The sequence below is a fragment of the Clupea harengus genome, chromosome 15, assembly GCF_900700415.2.
Source record: "Clupea harengus chromosome 15, Ch_v2.0.2, whole genome shotgun sequence".
Taxonomy (NCBI): Eukaryota; Metazoa; Chordata; class Actinopteri; order Clupeiformes; family Clupeidae; genus Clupea; species Clupea harengus.
The window spans coordinates 7,114,391-7,133,792 of NC_045166.1; the positions used below are offsets into that span (position 1 = coordinate 7,114,391).

The following is a 19,402-nucleotide window of genomic DNA, read 5'->3' on the forward strand; positions in this document are numbered from 1 at the left end:
ACAGCTCATAGGCCTACTTGAAACGTTGAATTATTTAATTTATTAAATATGTGCTACTGTAGGGTACTTTATCTTTAATAAATAACTGTTGGTGAGCGCTTTACAGGTTTATGCCTCATACATCTGCCTGTCTGTGCACGGCCCTGGCAGAGACATAGAATACAGACCTATCCTTAGGTACTATAGAACTCATATGTGTTTAACTGACAAGCATAACATACTTCTTGTGTTGTTACAATATGAACTTGGGTTACTGGCTTACTTGAGGGAATAATGTGTTTCAATGTGCACATACAAATACATTGGATTAAACATAGGATTATTTATGATTTACTACACTGTAATAAAGACACACTTGATATAGCATGGCATCAATTACAGCTACTAATGCTTTGGGTACCATCTGATGCCTGATTACATCCTATGTATTATAAATATATATCTAATATACGTATATCTATATCCTATATCTGGGGCGGTTGGGGAGGCTTCACCTGAATCTCCAGCAGCGTCTCCTCCTCTTTGGCGGCGTTGCTCCTCTTGTCCAGCAGCCCCTCTCCCCTCAGGAGCGCCTCCAGGGCCGTGGCCTCCGTGGGGGGCACCTCCTTCTTGGCCATGAGCTCGGCCTCTGCCAGAGACACAGACACAAACACATAAACACCATTTCAATTGGGTTAGGTCCGCTAGTGCCAGAGGGGAGTAGCCCAACATGAAACTGTCTGGCAATTTGGAGAGAGGGAAGCAGAGACAGCAAGAGAGATAGAGAGAGAGAGAGAGAGAGAGAGAGAGAGAGAGAGAGAGAGGGAGGGAGGGAGAGAGAGAGAGAGAGAGAAGGAAGCAGAGACAGCGAGAGAGAGAGAGAGAGAGAGAGAGAGAGATATGCAGAGAAAAGGAGAGAGTGAGGGAGAGAGGAAAAGCAAGAGTGAGAGATAGAGAGAAAGATTTAAAACCAGTAACCCAATGGCCAGTGATAAATTGTCATGGGCATCAATGTAATCACCATTACTCTAAAAATATCCTTGTGTTTATTATGACGTCCACAGAAACAGACAAACAGACATGAAGGGCGTCTGTGTTTGAGCGCCTGAACTGCCTGGCTGCAGCCACCTCGCTCTGACGCACCAGCTCGCCATGATCAATACCAGTGTCTGGGCCAATAACGGCAGATATACGCCAGGTGTCACGGTAACAGGGCAGGGGCTTGAGGGTATTTTCATTTCGCTACTTACTGCCGTCAGGGGTGGGGCGCTATGGGAGGGGTTGGGAGGTGAGAACAGACACACTATAGGGGAGGAGACAAATCACTGAGAGAGAAATGAACGGGGGAGTTTGTAACGTGAAAGATGGCAGATCTGTACCTGGACTTCCTGCCCCATATTATAAAGAGCCAATCTGATAGTCGGAAAAAGGCATTTCGCAATCTGACGTTTCGCCCTCACCTGAATGTTCTGTTTCTTTCACCACCGTTACTATAGCAACAGTCACACAGAGAAATTTGGAGCATGCTCAGCACGCAAATCAACTCGAAAATTAAGTCTTCTTTAGCCTTATTTTACTACTGAAAAATTGTTTATATTGTTTATGTCAGATTTAAACGGTAATTCCAGCTATGTACTTTTAAGGTCTGTTTGATCATTCTTTTTGGAGTTATGAGTATCTTCCAATTCATTAAGATGGAGCCTGATCTTGTTTGCCCGAGAATGCCAATAGGCGTTGCCAAGATGGCTGCCGAGTGGCAAACTTGACTATAAGGACTTTGGCTTGGCCCAGCTCTGCCGTCAATCAGGGCCAAATCTGTTCTGGAGACAGCCACTGTCTGAGGTGTGTGTCAGGCTGGCTGCGTTTCTGTGAGTCAGTGTGTGTGTGTGTGTGTGTGTGTGTGTGTGTGTGTGTGTGTGTGTGTATGCACTAAAAGAAGTGGTATTCGAGTCTGCTTTGTCTTCTCTAGATTAGCACCATGTGAATGTATGCGAGTGTGCACTGTGTGTATGCTTTTGTGTATGAGTAGGTGTGTGTGTGTGTGTGTGTGTATTGTGTCAAAAGAGCCTGCAGACCTTGTGAGAGCTCCTTTAAAAAGCACAGAGCACACCTCCCCTTCCGCCTTCTCCCTCCCCGTCTCCCTCCCTCCCCCTCCTTCTCTCTCCCTCTTTGTGTCTGCTAGGTTGACTTTGAGCTCACAGTGATGAGACCTCCCCCTCCCCCTCTCTTCACATACAGATACCCTCCTATGCCCCCCCCCCCCAGAGTAGCTGAAAATAGTGCGCACTCTCAGAGGGGGGTAAAAGGTTTTTTTTTTTACTTGGGGGGGGGGGGGGGGTTGGAGCTGGCCAGGCCCTCCACCTGCCCCCTGACTCCAACTGCACCATGACAACAGCCAATGGGAGGCCAGCACCAGGAGTCAGGTATGGGGAAGGGGAGGGGGGAGGGGGGGTGTGCGGATGTAGACAGCATGTAAAGGTATGGCCTGTATGGTCTGTTTTCAGGTTTCTACTCTTCTAGGGACAGAGATGTAGTTGTGCCAACCATCTACATATGAATATACAACAGCACATACATCTACCTACACACACATAATAGCACTACTGAGTGTCTGATTGGAACAAAAGCATGCTTGGAGAGAGAGGCTGGAGCTAGGAGTGCTAGGAGTGTTAGCGCTGCTCAGTAGGGGCCATGGCACTTCTGCTCCATCTTTAATGAGAGTCAGCAGGGGCAGTGAGGGTTGGAGGCAGAGAACCAGGAAAGTGAGGAATCATGGGTAAGACAAGGCAGTCCTTCTATGCCAGTCATGTAGCCATTGTTTAAAGACGCCCACTTGTCCACCCCCTGTATAATCACCAGTACCGTTTTCACACAGACACATACACACACACGTGCACACACGCGCACACACATGCTATTCATTGTATGATTTAATAGAAGGCTAAGTAGAGCTATGAACACGCGGGAATTCGCTAGTGCGCTCCCTCTCTGGCTCACCCCCCACTCTTAGGGCTCCTATAAGCCTTTGGGAGCGCAGATCACTGCTCTCTGGGCTGAATGCCACTGTCATGGACACCCGGGATTAAATGGCTCATGGCTCGCAGGAAGTGGTAGGGAAAGGGATGTTAGCGGGGGGCGATTCAGGGGACAAATACAAGATCCTTTCCCCTTATCAAGTTCCTTAAGTGTTCTTCCATACGACATTTCTGTCCGGTCCACTTCTCTTTCGTCCCTCTCGCTCTCCCCCTCTCCCTACTCACGTAGGCTAATGCTGCGTGGCTAAGCGGTCAGGGGGTGCTGGAAAGGGGCAGCAGAGGTGGGCAGCATTTGCTGGGCTTCTGGAGGCTACAGGGAATGTAGGGGACGGCTGAGAGAGAGAGAGAGAGAGAGAGAGAGAGAGAGAGAGAGAGAGAGAGGGAGGGAGAGAGAGGGAGGGAGGGAGGGAGCCAAAGGGAGAAAGTGGCGGGACGATGTGTGTGCCAGAACACAGAGAGGCTGTGTGCAGCAGTCCTAGGGTGAACCAGGAGACGCAAGGTAATCAGAGCCAGATGGAGCCCAGCGAACACCAGAGGAGCCTCCGCAAAGTCACCGCGGAATAGGTGGAGGAGGAGAAAGAGAGAGAGAGAGAGAGAGATGGGGGAGAAGTAGACCGGGGGAAGAGGTAGAGAGAGAAAGAAAGAAGTGGGAGAGACGAAAAGAGGTAGGGAGGGAGGGAGAGAGGGATGGAGGTACACAGTGAGATACAGAGGTAGACAGAATGAGAGTAAACGAGAGGCCTGGGGAGGTGAAGAGAGAGAGAGAGAGAGGATAAGAAGGAAAGTGGGGTCAAGGTAAACAGTGCTATAAAGGATACAGTGCTGCATGTGTGTGTGTGTGTGTGTGTGTGTGTGTGTGTGTGTGTGTGTGTGTGTGTGTGTGTGTGTGTGTGTGTGTGTGTGTGTGTGTGTGTGTGTGTGTGTGTGGGAGAGAGAAGTATTTGTAAGGGCAAGTGTGGATGTGAGAGGGAGGGGTGTGTGAGTGTGTGTGTGTGTGTGTGTGTGTGTGTGTGTGTGTGTGTGGTGTGTAGTGTTGTGTGTTTGTGTAGCTACTCCTGAGCCACACTGCATGGTAAAAAACAGAGTTCAGTTTCTATAAGGACAAAGAGGCAGAGGAGGGAGACAAAAGGGGCGAAAATAGAGAGACAGAAAGAAAGAGGGGGAAAGAGAACAGGACAGAGAGAGCAGGGAAATAGAGGGAGAAAGAAGGAGAGAGAGCGAATGGCAGAGAGAGAGAGAGTGTGCCGAGAGAGGGAGGGGACAGAGAAACAGAACCGAAGGGGAAAGAGATTAAGAAAGAGAGAGCGAGAATGGCACAGAGAAAGATAATGCCAAGAAAGAGAGGTAGCACAGAAAGAGGGAGAGGAGAGGAATGGAGAAAGAGAGATGGTGATAGAGTGAAGGTAAGAGCAAGCGCACGCGAAAGAGAGAGTGAGAGAGAGGAGAGTAAATTCTGAGTAAATGTCTTTCTCTTACCGAGACGCAGCTCACAGAGGCGTAGCTGGGGGTCTATAGGTGCGTGCAGCCGCCTCTTCTTCTTCCAGCAGCGTGCTGGGTAGGTATACATCTGCCCTGCAGCCAACCCTGCGTCAACACAAAAATGATATCAGGGAATGCATGTGTACACACACACACACACACGCATGCACGCACACACAGACAGACACGCACACACACGCACACACACATGCGCACACGCACGCACACACAGACACGCACTCACACAATCAAAATGTACCCACAGTAATCCAGGTGTGCACACACACACACACACACACACACACACTCACACACACACACACACACACACACACTAACAGCCAGAATTAAAAGCATGTACACAAATACATACATGCGGGCAGAGACAACTACGCACAAAATATGAAAAACATTTTAAAACAAATTCACCTCACAGTCTCACACTAAAAAGAAAAAGAAAAAAAAAACGTGCTGTTCAAACATTTCCCTGTGGAGTGCCCCTGTGATTCCCCTGTGGAGTGCCCCTGTGGAGTGCCCCTGTGCTTCCCCTGGCCTCTCAGCACTGACACCTGATCGGCTTGGTCCAGGTTCTGGTTCTGGGCTTGACTAATCAGGCACTCGCTGCAGAGCAGGGCAACCGAGTGGCTTTGTGCTTGCGGGCGAAATCTCATCGGAGGCGGTTTTATTTGTCACGATTGCTTCTCAGACAGTGGACAACAGAGTTCATCCCTCTCTTCTTCACTCAGTACAAACAAATGGATGGAATGAAGAGAGAGTGGAGAGAGGAAAGTGAAGGCTTCATAGAGAGAAAGAGAAAGAGAAAGAGAAAGAGAGAGATAGATAGAATGAGAGAGAGTGAGTGAGTGAGTGAGTGAGAGTGAGAGAATGCAGAGTGAAAGTAGCAGAGAAGATAAGGCTGGACTAAAAACATGTAATAAACACTGGCCTGCCACTAAGTACAGGGTGGGGCCCACAGGCATTGCATGCGAGATGCTGATTCTATTTGTGTTGTTCTGAAGGAGAAGGCATGCTATTCTCCAACCCCCCCCCCCCCCCTTGGCACCCGTGCTAGATCTTGATATTGACTCGTTCCAAGGCCAAAGAGAGGAATGTGAAGCTACCACCAGATGAGTGCCTCACAGAGAGACCCGTTTCTTTTTTTCTTTTTTTTTATGTATCTGCTCACAGCTTCGAATCGGTACTGGAATCGGACAGCCTGGAATGTACAAATGTGTTTCCACTCGGGCTCTCTCTTGTTAAAGCCACACTCCGCTGAGGCCTTCCCTTCACATCAAAGGAGGCGCTTTTTCAGATACCGCCGGGGCTAAGTGCACTGGCCGAGCCGAAGGCTGAGATCGGTCCTGTCATTTGCCAGTCTTACGCGTGTGACAGAGGAGAGGCATGGTGTGTAGATTCATTACTGTCACCATGGAGCAAGATGACTGTTGCAATATGTGAAGAATGGCATCTTCCCCTGACCACATGTCTGGCCATAATCTATTTAATCAAAGCCTTCATGTATCTGTCGAGCTATTGTCATTAGCCTATATTCAATCATTTGTCTATCAAGCCATTATCCATAGTCTACAATAAGCCACAGCCTACATCCATCAATCAAGCCATTGTCCATTGCCTACATTCAACCATAGCCTATGTATACACACATCTATCATTGATACCCTATATTCTGCTATACCAGCTACATCCTTCTATCCACCCATCCATCAGTCCTGTGCACTCCTGCCTAAAACATGATGCAGGTATGACACTCACCTGGTCCCCGGTGACGGCGCTCCATCCAGATGTAGCAGTTGTTCTGGGCCACGCCCGTCTGCGAGTCCAGGAAGGGCATGCGCACGCTGCGCTCGGCACACAGCCTTGCATTATAGCTGCGGCAGTGCTCGATGGCCTCCCTGTAGAACTGGTCGCCTAACCTGAAGACAGAAAACACACACACACACACAAACACACACACACACACACACACACACACACACACACACACACACACACACACACACACACACACACACACACACACACACACACACACACACACACACACACACACACACACACACACACACACACACACACACACACACACACACACACACAGAGGCAAATCAGTTTTGACCAACACTGCCTTGCATTTCCAAAGTCCAGTCCAGTCATCCACTGCTGGAAGGTAACTTGCATGACCCACTTTCCTGGCTGGCATTTCCTGGAATTGGGAACGTCAAAAAGAGCTCAGAATCCTTCCCAGCACCTGTGCCTCTGGCTTCCATGTCACCCACAGCCCCCAGACCAAACTGGCCTACACCACCACCAGGCTCTCTGATACCTCATGGTGGGGATTTCTCCATTCAACTTTCCAATACCCCCAGGAAAGGATTTTGAAGTACTGGATACATTTTTTTCTTTTTCATCCCACAAGCAAATCTTTTTGCACAGTTTGCACAGACACAGTTCTCTATGCAAATATATTCTGTGTGGTCTGTAGGCCTATCCACCTGGGCCTGTATTCACAAAGCATTTTATCTTACCACGAAGAGTAGCCTAAAAGTCGCACTAAAAGTTTCTAACTTGAAGTTTTCCTCAAAATCCTATTCCCAAATCTGCGGAGACCAACATTGACCTGGAAAAGCGAAAGCTCCTAAGCTAAGCGAATCACTTTTGTTGCTATGGATGACGCCAAGACTCATGCCCCAACTTGCTTTCAATTACCAAAGTGATTGGTTGATGAGTGACAGGTCTGTCCCAGTAGGGGTGGGAATCTCTTGGCACCTCACGATTCGATTCGATTCCGATTCAGTGGTCAACGATTCAATTCTAAACCGATTATCGATTCTAAACCGATTATCGATTCAAAACAGATTATCGATTATCAATGCTAAACCGATAAAACGATTATCGATGCATGTCGATTTTTAAAACATTTGAGTTTGCTACTCAGAGTCTCAAATCACTTCCTAGTTTGTGTTTGATAATTAAAGAAAATCAACAGATGAATTACCTTCTCTATTTTTTATTAGAGAAAAAGCTTTTCCTTGTCACAATTATGACTTTCAATGAACAATACAATAATCGATGCAGCTTGCATTTCAACACAAAATGGATGTGTAAAAAAATGTTTTTGATTAAAAAATCGATTATGAACTTTTCTGAATCGAGACAGAATTGTTCTAGAGAGAATCGAGAGAAATCGAAAAATCTATTTTTTTTCCCACCCCTATGTCCCAGTGAGTAGGCAGTTTTCAAAATGCATCTGTATGACAATTGTGTAGACAGAAGCTAGTTTAATTTTACAATCAAACATTAGCCTAAATTCAGTTTTGCTACTGAGTGAGTTGTTTTGGTTGGTTAGTGACGTTATTGCATCCCTTACTTACAAGCTCCATAATTATGCCCTCGTGATTGAGACAGTAGGATAATCCTGCATTTTAAAATATTGTGGTGTGGAATGATAAAAACTGCTATTTTCCGTTGGTCTGGTAGTTGGCTAAGGTGCTAGTGGTAACACCAGGGAGCTTTGTAAATTACTCTTAATCCAAAAAAAATAAATCGGTAAGGTAGGAGCTATTGTTAGCCTCAAGGTGCTTTATGAATATGGGCCCTGGATGCTATCTGTGGTTGTTTTCGCTTTGCACATTTTTTGTAGTGCATGAGTTGCTCGGCTGCTTGTGTTTATTCTCAGTTGAAGAAAGAGGGAGAATGTAGAAAAAGCTCTTCTCTCGCCCTGAGTGTGAGAGTGTGGCTATTAAAAGATGAGGAGAGAATGGATTAAAAGGAGAGAGGGACGTCAGGGGGCCTCCCGAGAGAGAGGCCGCATTTAGGCTTACGCTCAAGGACATCAAACTGCGTGCGGAGAGCTCGCCTACGCTGTCAGGAGATGCCACAGTGTCGAGAGACGTCTGGAAAAAGTGCCGCAATCCTACAATATTTCTTCTGCAACACCATAGTTCAATTACTCATTTGTTAACCAAAACAACAACATCACCATATCGGCCAAAGCTGTTATGTAATGTTAGGGTTTAACCTCAGGTAGTTCATCATCACCATTTGAGGCTGTGGACCGTTCATGTCAATACAAATGATACACTCTCTCGCTCTCTCTCTCTCAAACACACACACTTACAGATACTCTCTCTCTCTCACACACACACACACACACACTCAGTATTGAAGGCTATCTATCAGCTACCATAGGAGACAAGTGATGAAACAGAATAAGTCATGGATCTCTTCCCCGTCAGGGGCATAACATTCATCTCTGCCAGAGCCGCACCTCCATCAGCCTCTACAACAGTGATCTGAGGCTGCTCTTTAGAACAGGGCTAGACACACAACCCAACTACACACACACACACACACACACACACACACAATAACACACACAATAACACAGGGTCCAGGGTTTTTTCTATACGCTAGCTTCATTGGTCACTTTGCTGCTGGCAGGGCCTAAGGTGGTGGATCTACACCATCAATCCGGAATACATTTCAGTTGTCATGGCAACCACAAGCACAAAGCCCATGACAACACTTCCATCACCCCATCATTTTAAATGTAAAGATAAATGTGTGAGAATGCCTTCTTGGGTGCATTCGGGGTGACAGTCACCTGTTTGCAATCAGCGCTCCCATAGAGGGGCGGGACAGGTGTGGGTTGGACCGAGAGAGCGAGAAGGACAGAAAGGTTTAAAACTCGCAATGCTGCAACTGTAAAAACACACACTGTGATCCAACATGAACAACTTATAAGATCCGAGAGAGAGAGAGAGAGAGAGAGATCATCTTTGGCTGGACTGAGGCCAGCCTGAGGAGGCCTCTCCATGACTCACCCCCCTCCCCTCTCTGATTAGATCAGCCATCCCTGGGCCAGAAGATGCACAGATATGTAAGGAATGTCCGGCTGGACAAAGAGACAAAGAGTAGTGCTCCTACCCAGACCAACGGCACAAAGGCCTCCAGTGTTCATGTAGGGAGAGTAGAGAGAGCGAGAGAGAGAGAGAGAGAGAGAGAGAGAGAGAGAGAGCGGGAGAGAGAGGAGGGGTAAAATAAATGTGCAAATACAGGTGAGGGAGGGAGTGGGAGGAAGGCAAGATCATGAGAAAACACTGTGTGTGTGTGTGTGTGTGTGTAAGTGAGTGTGTGTGTGTAAGTGAGTGTGTGTGACCGTATGCGTATGTGTGTGAGAGAGTTGAAAGGAAAAACAGAGACGTGTTTAGAAAGGTCATAGTGATTAGAAAGATATCAGCACGAGGTTGGCCAAACTGAGAATTGGCGGGGAAATAACCAAACGCAGCGCTGCTGATGTGGGACGGAAGACCCTGACACTGTCCGCTAAAGCGCGGGGGACTGGCATGACAAAATCGCCCCCTCAGCTCTCCTGTGCATACTGAGTGGATGCATTGATTGCACTCTGCTAGAGCAAATCCAACCAAAAGTATGCTATTTCAGTGCAGTGGTCATTTTTTCTTCGGGAATGCAAATCAATAGGCATGTGAATTCTGAGGAAGTATTAAAATCCCTCTCCTAATTGCCTCAAGAAGTCAAATCATTTCCAAATGGTGGCAAAAAGTATTGACAGGTTCATCCATTGTGATCTGTGCTGCTACGCCGAGGTTTATAGTGATCCACACATTAACATTATCATATCCACGATCATTATCACGATTAAATGGTGGGGAAACCCTATGGAGATCACTAGACAAAGATAATCAAGACTGTTGTTCTTTCTCATGCTGAGATTCTAAAACCCTATCCCTAATCACTGTTAACGAACTGAGTCATGTTCCTTGGCAACACCCTTGGCTGGACCTCTTCAGAAACATTTCTCAGGACTTAATTGAAACGGTGTGGCTCGGTTTGAAACTGAGAGGGATTTAACATCTAGACCTGCAAGGCAAAAAAGGGACTTTTTACACAGGGGTTACATATAGTGAAGGTTTTGGCAGGACGCCAGGGTTGCTTTATTGCTCTGGATCAAGTAAACAGCTGCCTGGTGGCTTAAATGAGCCTTGTGAAAGTCTTCGGTAGAAGTCAGCTCTGTAGGCCCGGCTACTACTACACTCAGATGCTTAACAGACGTGCAGGGACCAACATCACTCGCTGCAAACAACTGCTTGTCAAGGAGGGCTTTCAGGCCCGATTCTAAAACGACCGGGTTGCTACAGCACTCTGCTGTAATAAGAATTACATAACGCCAGTGAACCCACACCCAAAGTTGAAGTGATAGAATCTGCAATTCCCCAGGATAAGTAAACATTTGCACTGTGTTCAGCACTCCAAGTCTCTCTGTCTCTTTCTGTCTCGCTCTCCTTCTTTTTCACCCTTCACTCTCTCAATCTCTCTGTCCCTCTCAGGGTTTTCTGTGGACATCAGGTCTTCGTGTAAAAGTAAATGCCTGTGTTATCTGCTCGAGGCTAGTGAGGCCATTATGCAAGTGAAAGAGGATCAAATCTGACTGTGTCCTACTTGTGCGAGTGCCTTTGTCAAAGCATGCCTGAGCAAGCAGCTGTCCTTACAGTGAGTGTGTGGATCAGAAGGCTTACGGCTCTCCCCACACACACGCTACTATGCAACATAACAGAGACACACTGACATACAACTAAACAACCAGTACCACATATATACGTAGGTATTCACACACACACACACACACACACACACACACACACACACACACACACACGCTTGCATCCACACACAGAGTACACAATAACATATTACTAACTAACACACACCAAAAAATATTCATCTCATTCACACAACGCATAGGTTTCAACTAACATACAACTAAAGAACACTTACAGACATACACCATCACATATACAATCTACTCAACTCAACAGACACACACACACGGGGTCAGTTCTCCCGAGTAACAGCTATAGGGCATTCAGGGTTGTCACTAGCCATGTCTGGTTACATAAGTAGCCTAATATAAGCTTCACATAGTGGGAAGCATGTTATGCCCTGTTCAGTCTTATTCTACACAGCTGTTCTGTCAGTGTCCTGGGCACTGTAACATGTCAACCAAAAACTTGAGGTGTGAGGATCACGGGGATAAAAGGGTAGGCTTTTTAGAGTGAGGAATTCATTCTAGAGCGCTCTACAGAACACGAAAAGAAGGAAGAATCTCATCAGATGTGTTTCGTTTAGTCATTAACGTATGATAATATCATGCGCTGCATGAGAACACCACCACCAGGCCTCTGCTGGCCTAGGCTTCATCTACAGAGGAACCAACTGCCCCATACAAATCAATGGCAGATATCGATGAAAAAGACACTCAAGTAGCAGCTCAAGTTGAAGTTCACTGAGATTACCAACTCGAGCACTAGCCCATGAGCACTAGACAGAGGGACCCTCCTGAGCGAGCGAGGAGCAGGGGGATGGGGGTCACGGGGGTGATGTTTCCACATCAACAGAGGTGACCGACGCTTATAAGGAGACAGAGCTGAGACCGTGCCATAGGAAAAAGAATAGGAGAGAGAAAGAGGGAGGGACCAATGGCGACAGAGAGATACAGAGAGGAGAGAGAGAAAAAAGGGAAACAAGAGGGGGGCGGGATGGAGAGACATAGAAAAGGAGGCTTGCAATCAGACATAGACTGCGATAATTACTATGATTACAATTATTACCACAATTATGTTTTGTCAGTCTGGAAATGTACATTTTTTATTTCCACTTTTTTTGTGCTCACTGCTCTTTCATGTTCTGATGACTGGGAGGATCTGTTCTCTCCACCTAAGTCAGGCAGAACCTCCCCGTGCACGATGGGGGCAGGTGCCTATGAATAATCAATGGCCTCCAGGCCAATTAGCCATTATTATTATTTCTTTCACTGGCAGCGTTGTGTTAATTAGCATGGCATGTAGACGCGCGAAGCAAACACTTCAGGAAGAGATGTCTGATGAATATTCAACATGTATAGAAACTGAACGCCTTTAGTCTTTTAGTGGAGAGAGACTCCACTCAGGACAGGCACGAACAAAGAGTTATTTTCTTGTGCAGTATATTCCTCTTTATCAGGATCCTTTCTCTCTAACTCACTCTTTCTCTCTTAAGCCCCCACCCGCCCCAAAGCCCCTTCATTTTGAGTAAACTGAGGAATCACTTTTATATTTGGAACAACAGTGCCTCTTCAGAGAAACACCCCTTCATCCCTTATCTCCTCTACGCAAACCCCTCACTCTGTGTGTGTGTGTGTGTCTCTCTCTCTCTCTTTTCTCAACTCAGTCCTCTCTTCAACGCCAGCCCCTTCTAACCTAAAATCTCTATCTCCATCCTTATCCATTGTCAGTCAGCCCCCCCCACACACACACACACACGTACACACACACACGTGCACACACACACGCATACACGTGCACACACACTCTCTCTCTCTCTCCCTCTCTTCTCTTTACCTCTGTTTGTTCCTTCCTGTGCCCCATCTCTCTCTCCAACCTGAAATGGATCTCCCTCTCCATCCTTACCCGCTGTTGGCCTCTGATAATACTCCCCCCGTCACCCACCACACATCAAAATCAGAATCAGAATCAGAACCCACCACACATAACAAACAGAATCAAACTAATCCGACTATGGCCTCACTCTCCCCATAACAAAACCCTCACAGCAGCAGCACCACAACTCATCGCACACACTCAAAACAATACACAGCGCTTACTAACTCACACTCGGAAGACCATGATCGCACCACGCCAAAGTGATTTCTTCACAATTCTCTCACATGTTCAGACTATCCGATGACAGAGAAGAAAGGGAAGTTGGTGAGGGTGAGTTTGGCTTGAGGAGAGCTTCTCTCAAGGGAGGAACAACTCAGCAGTGGCCACTGTCCAAGAAGAGCCAGGGCTGAGGTGATCTGTCACCGCCCGTGGGGACCTGGGGGGGGGGCTGCCCCACTCTCACACAGGACCACACAGGCTCATTGCACACTCACTCATTAGTCCAGCTGACCGTGAATTACCCCCACACTGCAGACTATGGGGGATGGCCATCCAGCCACTTTTGTGGGGTACCTCACTGCTTTGTGATGACTGTGCTATGACTTCTGTTCAATGATCCAGAGACTATCATTTTAAACACCTTCTCTCTTAGTTCCGATGGTCCCAGTGCAGCAACAATGCTTTTGGGAAAAGGCCTGAGCAGTGTTTCTGTGGATGGTTTAAGAAGGAAGCGCTAAAGTACCCAGGAAACATCATGTAGTTGTGGTACATATTTCAGTACATTTTGTCAGACCGTAAGACCTCTGCACCAGACCAAACAACTGGATTTTATGACTTCCAGTAAACGTATAGGCTTCCATTGTTGAGAGCAATGTGTTTTTAATTTAATTTCGGTGAGAGGGAGACAGACTGAGAAAAAGAGAGTGAGATGCCAATCAAAAGTGATGTGCTCCACGAAAAGCAGTATCATGTGTCATACCAGAACTTAAGAGCGCAGCAGAGAGGGAATATACTTAAAACGGAAGAGACACATTCTTCTCTTGCCATAAACTCAAACATATAGCTTTTCTTGGCAATCGTGTATTTGGCTTCGACATTTGCATGATTTGCGGCTGTGTTTTCAACTGTGGAGTGAAATATTTCAGATTCCACATAGGATGTATTGTTGTCCTGAAGTACCTGATGTATTTGATGATTCCTCAGAGTTTGCATACGCAGCTCCGTGTTCACTATTCTGTGTGACTCCAACACTGTGGGAATACACTGACGATCGTGAACATGATTTTGTAGAAATTAAGTAATGAACCCAAATCACCTATTCTACCTGAGACTGTAATCCTGTCAAAAATGTTCAATGAGGCTCCAGCCAGAACACAGTGATTTCACCACACCTCTTGAGAACAGCCCAGCCACATGAAAAACAAACAGAATGACAACAACAACAATAACAACAACAAAGCAAAGTTATTTCAACAGTAAGTAACCTCCCAAAGCAAAGGTATTTTGGATCGGCCTCTTGTGATATAATCGCTCGTATTCTCCAAACTGGATGGGACTGGAAGAAAAGAGTCAGCGGTTCAGACGGGACCTGGGCTGGGGCCTAATGAGAGAGGAGGACGGAAACAGAGGGGGGGGGGGGGGGGGGGGGGGGGGGGGGCATAGAAGCCAATGGACAGGCATGGAGGGGGAGGGGAGATCAAGTTCAGGTTCCCCATAGACCCTGGCCACACTCCTCCTTAGGCTATGGCACAGGCTGTACCAGAAGCTGAGGTGAATGCTTTCCCTTTTCTCTCTCTCTCAGTATCTCTCTCTCTGCCTCTCTTTCTTCGCTAGGAGGACCTTATACTGCATGGGGGGGGGCACATAGTGTAGTAGGCACACAAACTATCTCTCTCCCTCTCTCTCTCTCCTGTCCAAAGCATAAAGAAAAACATGTGCAGATTACATGTGCTTCACAGGAAAAGGGCATAATCGCTCCGCAGAGTCCCGCCGTGAAGCGGTGCGGGGGCCGCTCCCTCGGCCAGGACACACAAAGGGCTTCGAGTGCCTCTGTGTTATGACAGCGGCTCTCATGCACCGGCCAAATTCATCCAGACAGACAGTGCACTCCCCCCCATCAGTTAGGCTCACACGCAAGATAGGGGGGAGGGGACCAGGTTCCCATGGCTGCACACACACACACATCCTCATATGTACACAATACATCAATTTACATACTGATAAGAGGACAAGAAAGACAGAGAGGTTTTTTGTCCAATGGGGGCTGCAACAACTGGAGAACCCACGCGTTATCCTGCGTGGCTCCTGATGCATTCTGGGACGTGTGTGTGTGTGTGGGGGGGGGGGGGGGGGGGGGGTGGCCATTCGGAGGCCAAGTTAGCGACGGGGAGCTGGGGGAGCAGATGGGTTTCCTCTCCGCACCCAGCATCACCTCTCCTTTGCCCCTCATCTCAACAGATGGGCCCAGAGGGATGTGGGGGCTGCGCTAATCTACATCACTCCAGTGCTCAAAGAGTGCTGATCAACGTATACACACACAGGCCACAACATATACAATACACACACACATCTAATGGCTTTGCATAATTATTTTCCTCTGAATATGTAGCACACAGATTTTGGAGGTCAGAGAGGAATAAAGCATGCACCACTAGTTTCACAGAATTTCATATTGCTGAGCAGGTTGTCTTTGTTAATGGTCTTACATAAATATTATACTTTGAGCCACATAGAGGATACAACCTTTCTTGATGACAAATTTCATGTTTCAAATACTTGTGACCTGTGCAATCTGTTAGCTTACCCCCCTCATAAAAATGAAAACATGGTGCTAGGACTTAGATCTGGTTAAAATCACTTTTCCCTTTCCTCAGCCCGGAATGAAAGGTAAACAATGTTCCCCTTATTCCCAGAAGCTGTCAACAAATTACACCCCACAAGCCTTGAGACTAGACAGGGTCTGTCTGTTGTCTTTGCCCAGAGAAAGAGAGAGGTAGCTCAGCAGTCTCTGGGTGAAGCTCTTAAGGCTCCACTGTCTACTCTCAATGCAGGAGACTCTCACCACCTGCCAAACAAGTGATATTTAAGATAAGGAGAGATCTGATCCTGCTTTTTTTAAAGGTCTTTTTCTTTGGTAATTTTGATAGTGAGAAATAAAGAAATAAAGAAAGAGAGAAAGAGAACAAGGAAGAAAGTGCGTGCAACCTAATAAGCAGATCATGTCACTTACAAATCCAGCACCCTTTCAATCGACTACCAAGGCACCGTGTGCCACAAAAGCCTCGTTTCTTTGCATGGTGGACTGCCTAAATTGTAAACCTAAACCGAGAGGTAAGCCAGAAGGAAGGGGGAGGCGGCCCCTAAACATATTTCTCACTGCAGGGAAAATATAGGCGTGATATCAATGTCTGATTTATATCTCGACAACCGGAGACTTTCCCGACAAGCAAGTGAACAAAGGGCTTTTTTCCCCCAGGAGTAACCCTATTCTGTGCAGACATTTTTAAGTGGCTAACAGAATAGTCTGGAAAGAATTTTATATGTGTTTCTGTGCACTCTCACATTCACAATGTGTTCCTGATTCAGGACGTCAATTGAATGCCACTAAAAGTCGTACATAGGTAATCGTTTTTTTCTCGCAACACAAAACTCAGGCTTGGACACGAGTCACGACAGTAGGCTATACCATGCTAATAAAGTTGGCCATAGGCACGGGAACCTATTATTGCTATTATTACACGCTATTATTGCACTTATTGTCAAATATTTACAACTGTTTACTATTTCATATAAGCTACGTTAACGTAAGCCAACTATGATATACGTCACAAGTCTTCAATTCTAAAATAGTGAGTAGCCTTCATTAAACAATGCTGTGCAGATTTAAGCGTGCATCCTTGCACGAGCCGTCCCGTGAACAGACACTTTTCTTTATTATCGTTAAGCTAGCCTACAACATTCCACGGGGAAATGTTCGCGGCCGCATGTCTGCTGGTGTGCCTTGCGGAAAGGCGCCAGTAGTTACACAAATGATTTCGACGGAGTTGTAGCCTACGATTTTGCCTACATGATATTTTCACGTGTTTACTAACGCTGCTACTAAGGCACTGAGTGTAAATGTTAAACACTCTTAATTTGCGTATTTTTTCTGAAATTCCTATTTTTTCCCCTGCAATACTTAGACACAAAAGACATATTCAAACAATGATGCCTTTTTTCAGGTATATGTTGGACACGGTCAGTCCGCGCTCGCTAAAACTGAAGGCGCACTGTCAAAGAAGTCAAGTCAAAGAGTTACAAGCAGCAAATATATAGGTCTGCGCTATTGATAAATGATGATAAATTCGTTAATTTGGCGATAAAGGCAATGCTTAACATTTCAAACGCGATCCAACCTATTATAGTTCAGTTGGCTGTCTTCTGTAGTAAAATCCCGATAAATACTATTTGTAATTGATGAATGCAAATGATATGAAGACATTTCATAAAGCAGTCGTCAGATATATTTCACGCTCTATCTTGAACAGCTTCTTATGCTCTTCTATATACCTCCAAATAACAACCCCTGGTTCTATCTAGTTAGGGGGAAATGCACGAAAATAATAAATGAAATTTGCAATTTACTTACCCTTTCAGTTGATTTTGAATGACAGTCGCCATTTTGCCACACTGTAACCCAATATTCCAAATCTCAGAGTTCTTTAGGACCTCTATGAAAAAAACAGCCAATACGGCATCCGTTGTCCGGCTTTTTGACCAATACAACACCGCTGCTCAGAAACAAGGCGTGGTTAAGACGAAAACTGTCAAAACATTCAGATGGCAGCGCTCAATCCAAGTCAAATTGAATGGAATAACTTTTTAGCTGCATTTCATATCAGGCGACCCACTAAATAGATAGGTTACCCTGTAAATTAAACTTGCCTCGGAATTAAGAGTGATTTTTATTATAGGCTTGCATAAATGTATCCTAACTCAGTTAGGCCACTGGGGGGATGAAACAGGTCTGAAATTTAGAAAATTAGGTTATGCAAGGTTTTAGTGAACTATAAAAATAACTAATGGTAAATTATATTGTTTTGACCAGAAAGGTCGGTTGTCATTATTTAAGGCTTTGTTGCTCGAAGAGGCCAGATGCAACATTTATTTAGCCTATTTGAACCAATGTACCATGAAAACTCACAAAGCCATGAACACATAGGCCTACACAATCATATTGACAACTAAAGAATGACTGCTTAGGCCTATACTCTTGCTGAATTTACATTAAAATAACTTTTATACAGCTTAATTTAAATAAAGTAATATAGGCTTTGCTTTCTCAACATGAATAGAAGAAAGTGGATTTCAGGACAATACAAGCCGTGTCAGTAACAAACACAGCCAAGTTAGTCCATAGCATTTTAATATAGTATAATAAAGTATAATAAAGATGTTCAAAGAAGGTCAAACTGCTGTAAATTAATATTGATTTGAGTAGTAAAATATTTGTAATATCCCTATAGGAAATCTCTATGATGACAACCTAGGGCCACCTATCTATAATAGGAAGCAGTTGTATTTACCTATCAAAATAAAAGCACAAAGACTTATAAAAGGTCCCCTTAAGGCTTTTGATGAAGCATTTCAACAATGCCATCATACATCTGAGCAGCTACTGCACATGTTTATCCATATCCCACAATGTCATTATAGTCCACATTTTTTTATAGTATGATATATGATCATTTACTGAAGACTATTTGAGTTTCAGTCATATTTCAAAGTGAGTGCTAAAACAAATGTAATCAGCAATATGCTTGTCCTTGATTAGCACTCCATATCACCATTAAATGCCTATGGCATTTGAGATGTTAACATGTTCATTATGCAGTGCAGCGTAGACTATGCTTTTGTGTGTATTCTACTTGCTGGATAAACGTGCATTAATATAAACATCTCTGTTGGAGACACAAGTAGGCCCAAAATTATCTGACATTTTAAATTCATTACGAAGGGGCTTATATCAATACAAAATACATGTGCAGCAAAAAGTTATCATGAAAAGAAACTGGCATCTTTCTGGCACTGCCCATGTCTCGGGCCAAGTGAATCACATTAGCACATTATCAAATATCTGTTGTACCTCTTGGCTTTGTTAGTGTGTTTAATCAACATGGCAGAGGTGTTTCATAAGTTGCTAAAAATGACCTGATATCTAACACCCAGTAGGCTATAGGCCTACAATATGCCTACAGAACACATGTTTGTAGCATAGGCTTAAATGCCACCGTAACTTATTGTTTAGTTTAGACCAGTATAGTTTACATGATCCCCATAGTTGTCAACAGATTGAGGATTCTTACAATTCTTGAACTATCTTGGTGTTACCTGCTATTTTGCTATTACTATCTCCGCCAAGAAGGTTATGTTATCATTATCGTTTAGTTGCCTGTTTTGTTTGTTGTTGTT

The 19,402-nt window shown here is 45.4% G+C and overlaps 1 protein-coding gene across 8 annotated transcripts in view; it reads right to left on the reverse strand.

The window, feature by feature from the left end:
• Positions 1 to 17,719, reverse strand: part of LOC105889794 (zinc finger protein DPF3) — a 32,090-nt gene extending 14,371 nt beyond the window's left edge. For 2 of the 8 annotated variants that reach the window (XR_004165202.2, XM_031581051.2), the window contains exons 1-4: positions 17,580 to 17,719; positions 6,267 to 6,427; positions 4,491 to 4,598; positions 495 to 628 (exon numbers count right to left, since the gene is read on the reverse strand). Coding sequence is in view for 5 of the 8 variants with exons in the window: in XM_031581051.2 (XP_031436911.1) it covers positions 495 to 628; positions 4,491 to 4,598; positions 6,267 to 6,427; positions 17,580 to 17,611 (435 nt within the window). In the remaining 3 variants the exon portion in view is untranslated. Of the gene's footprint in view, positions 1 to 494; positions 629 to 4,490; positions 4,599 to 6,266; positions 6,428 to 16,181; positions 16,664 to 17,579 lie in introns of those variants that run through there. The other 6 variants (XR_004165203.1, XR_004165204.2, XM_031581053.2 and 3 more) reach the window with 4 other exon arrangements.
• Between the last annotated feature and the right edge of the window lie 1,683 nt (positions 17,720 to 19,402).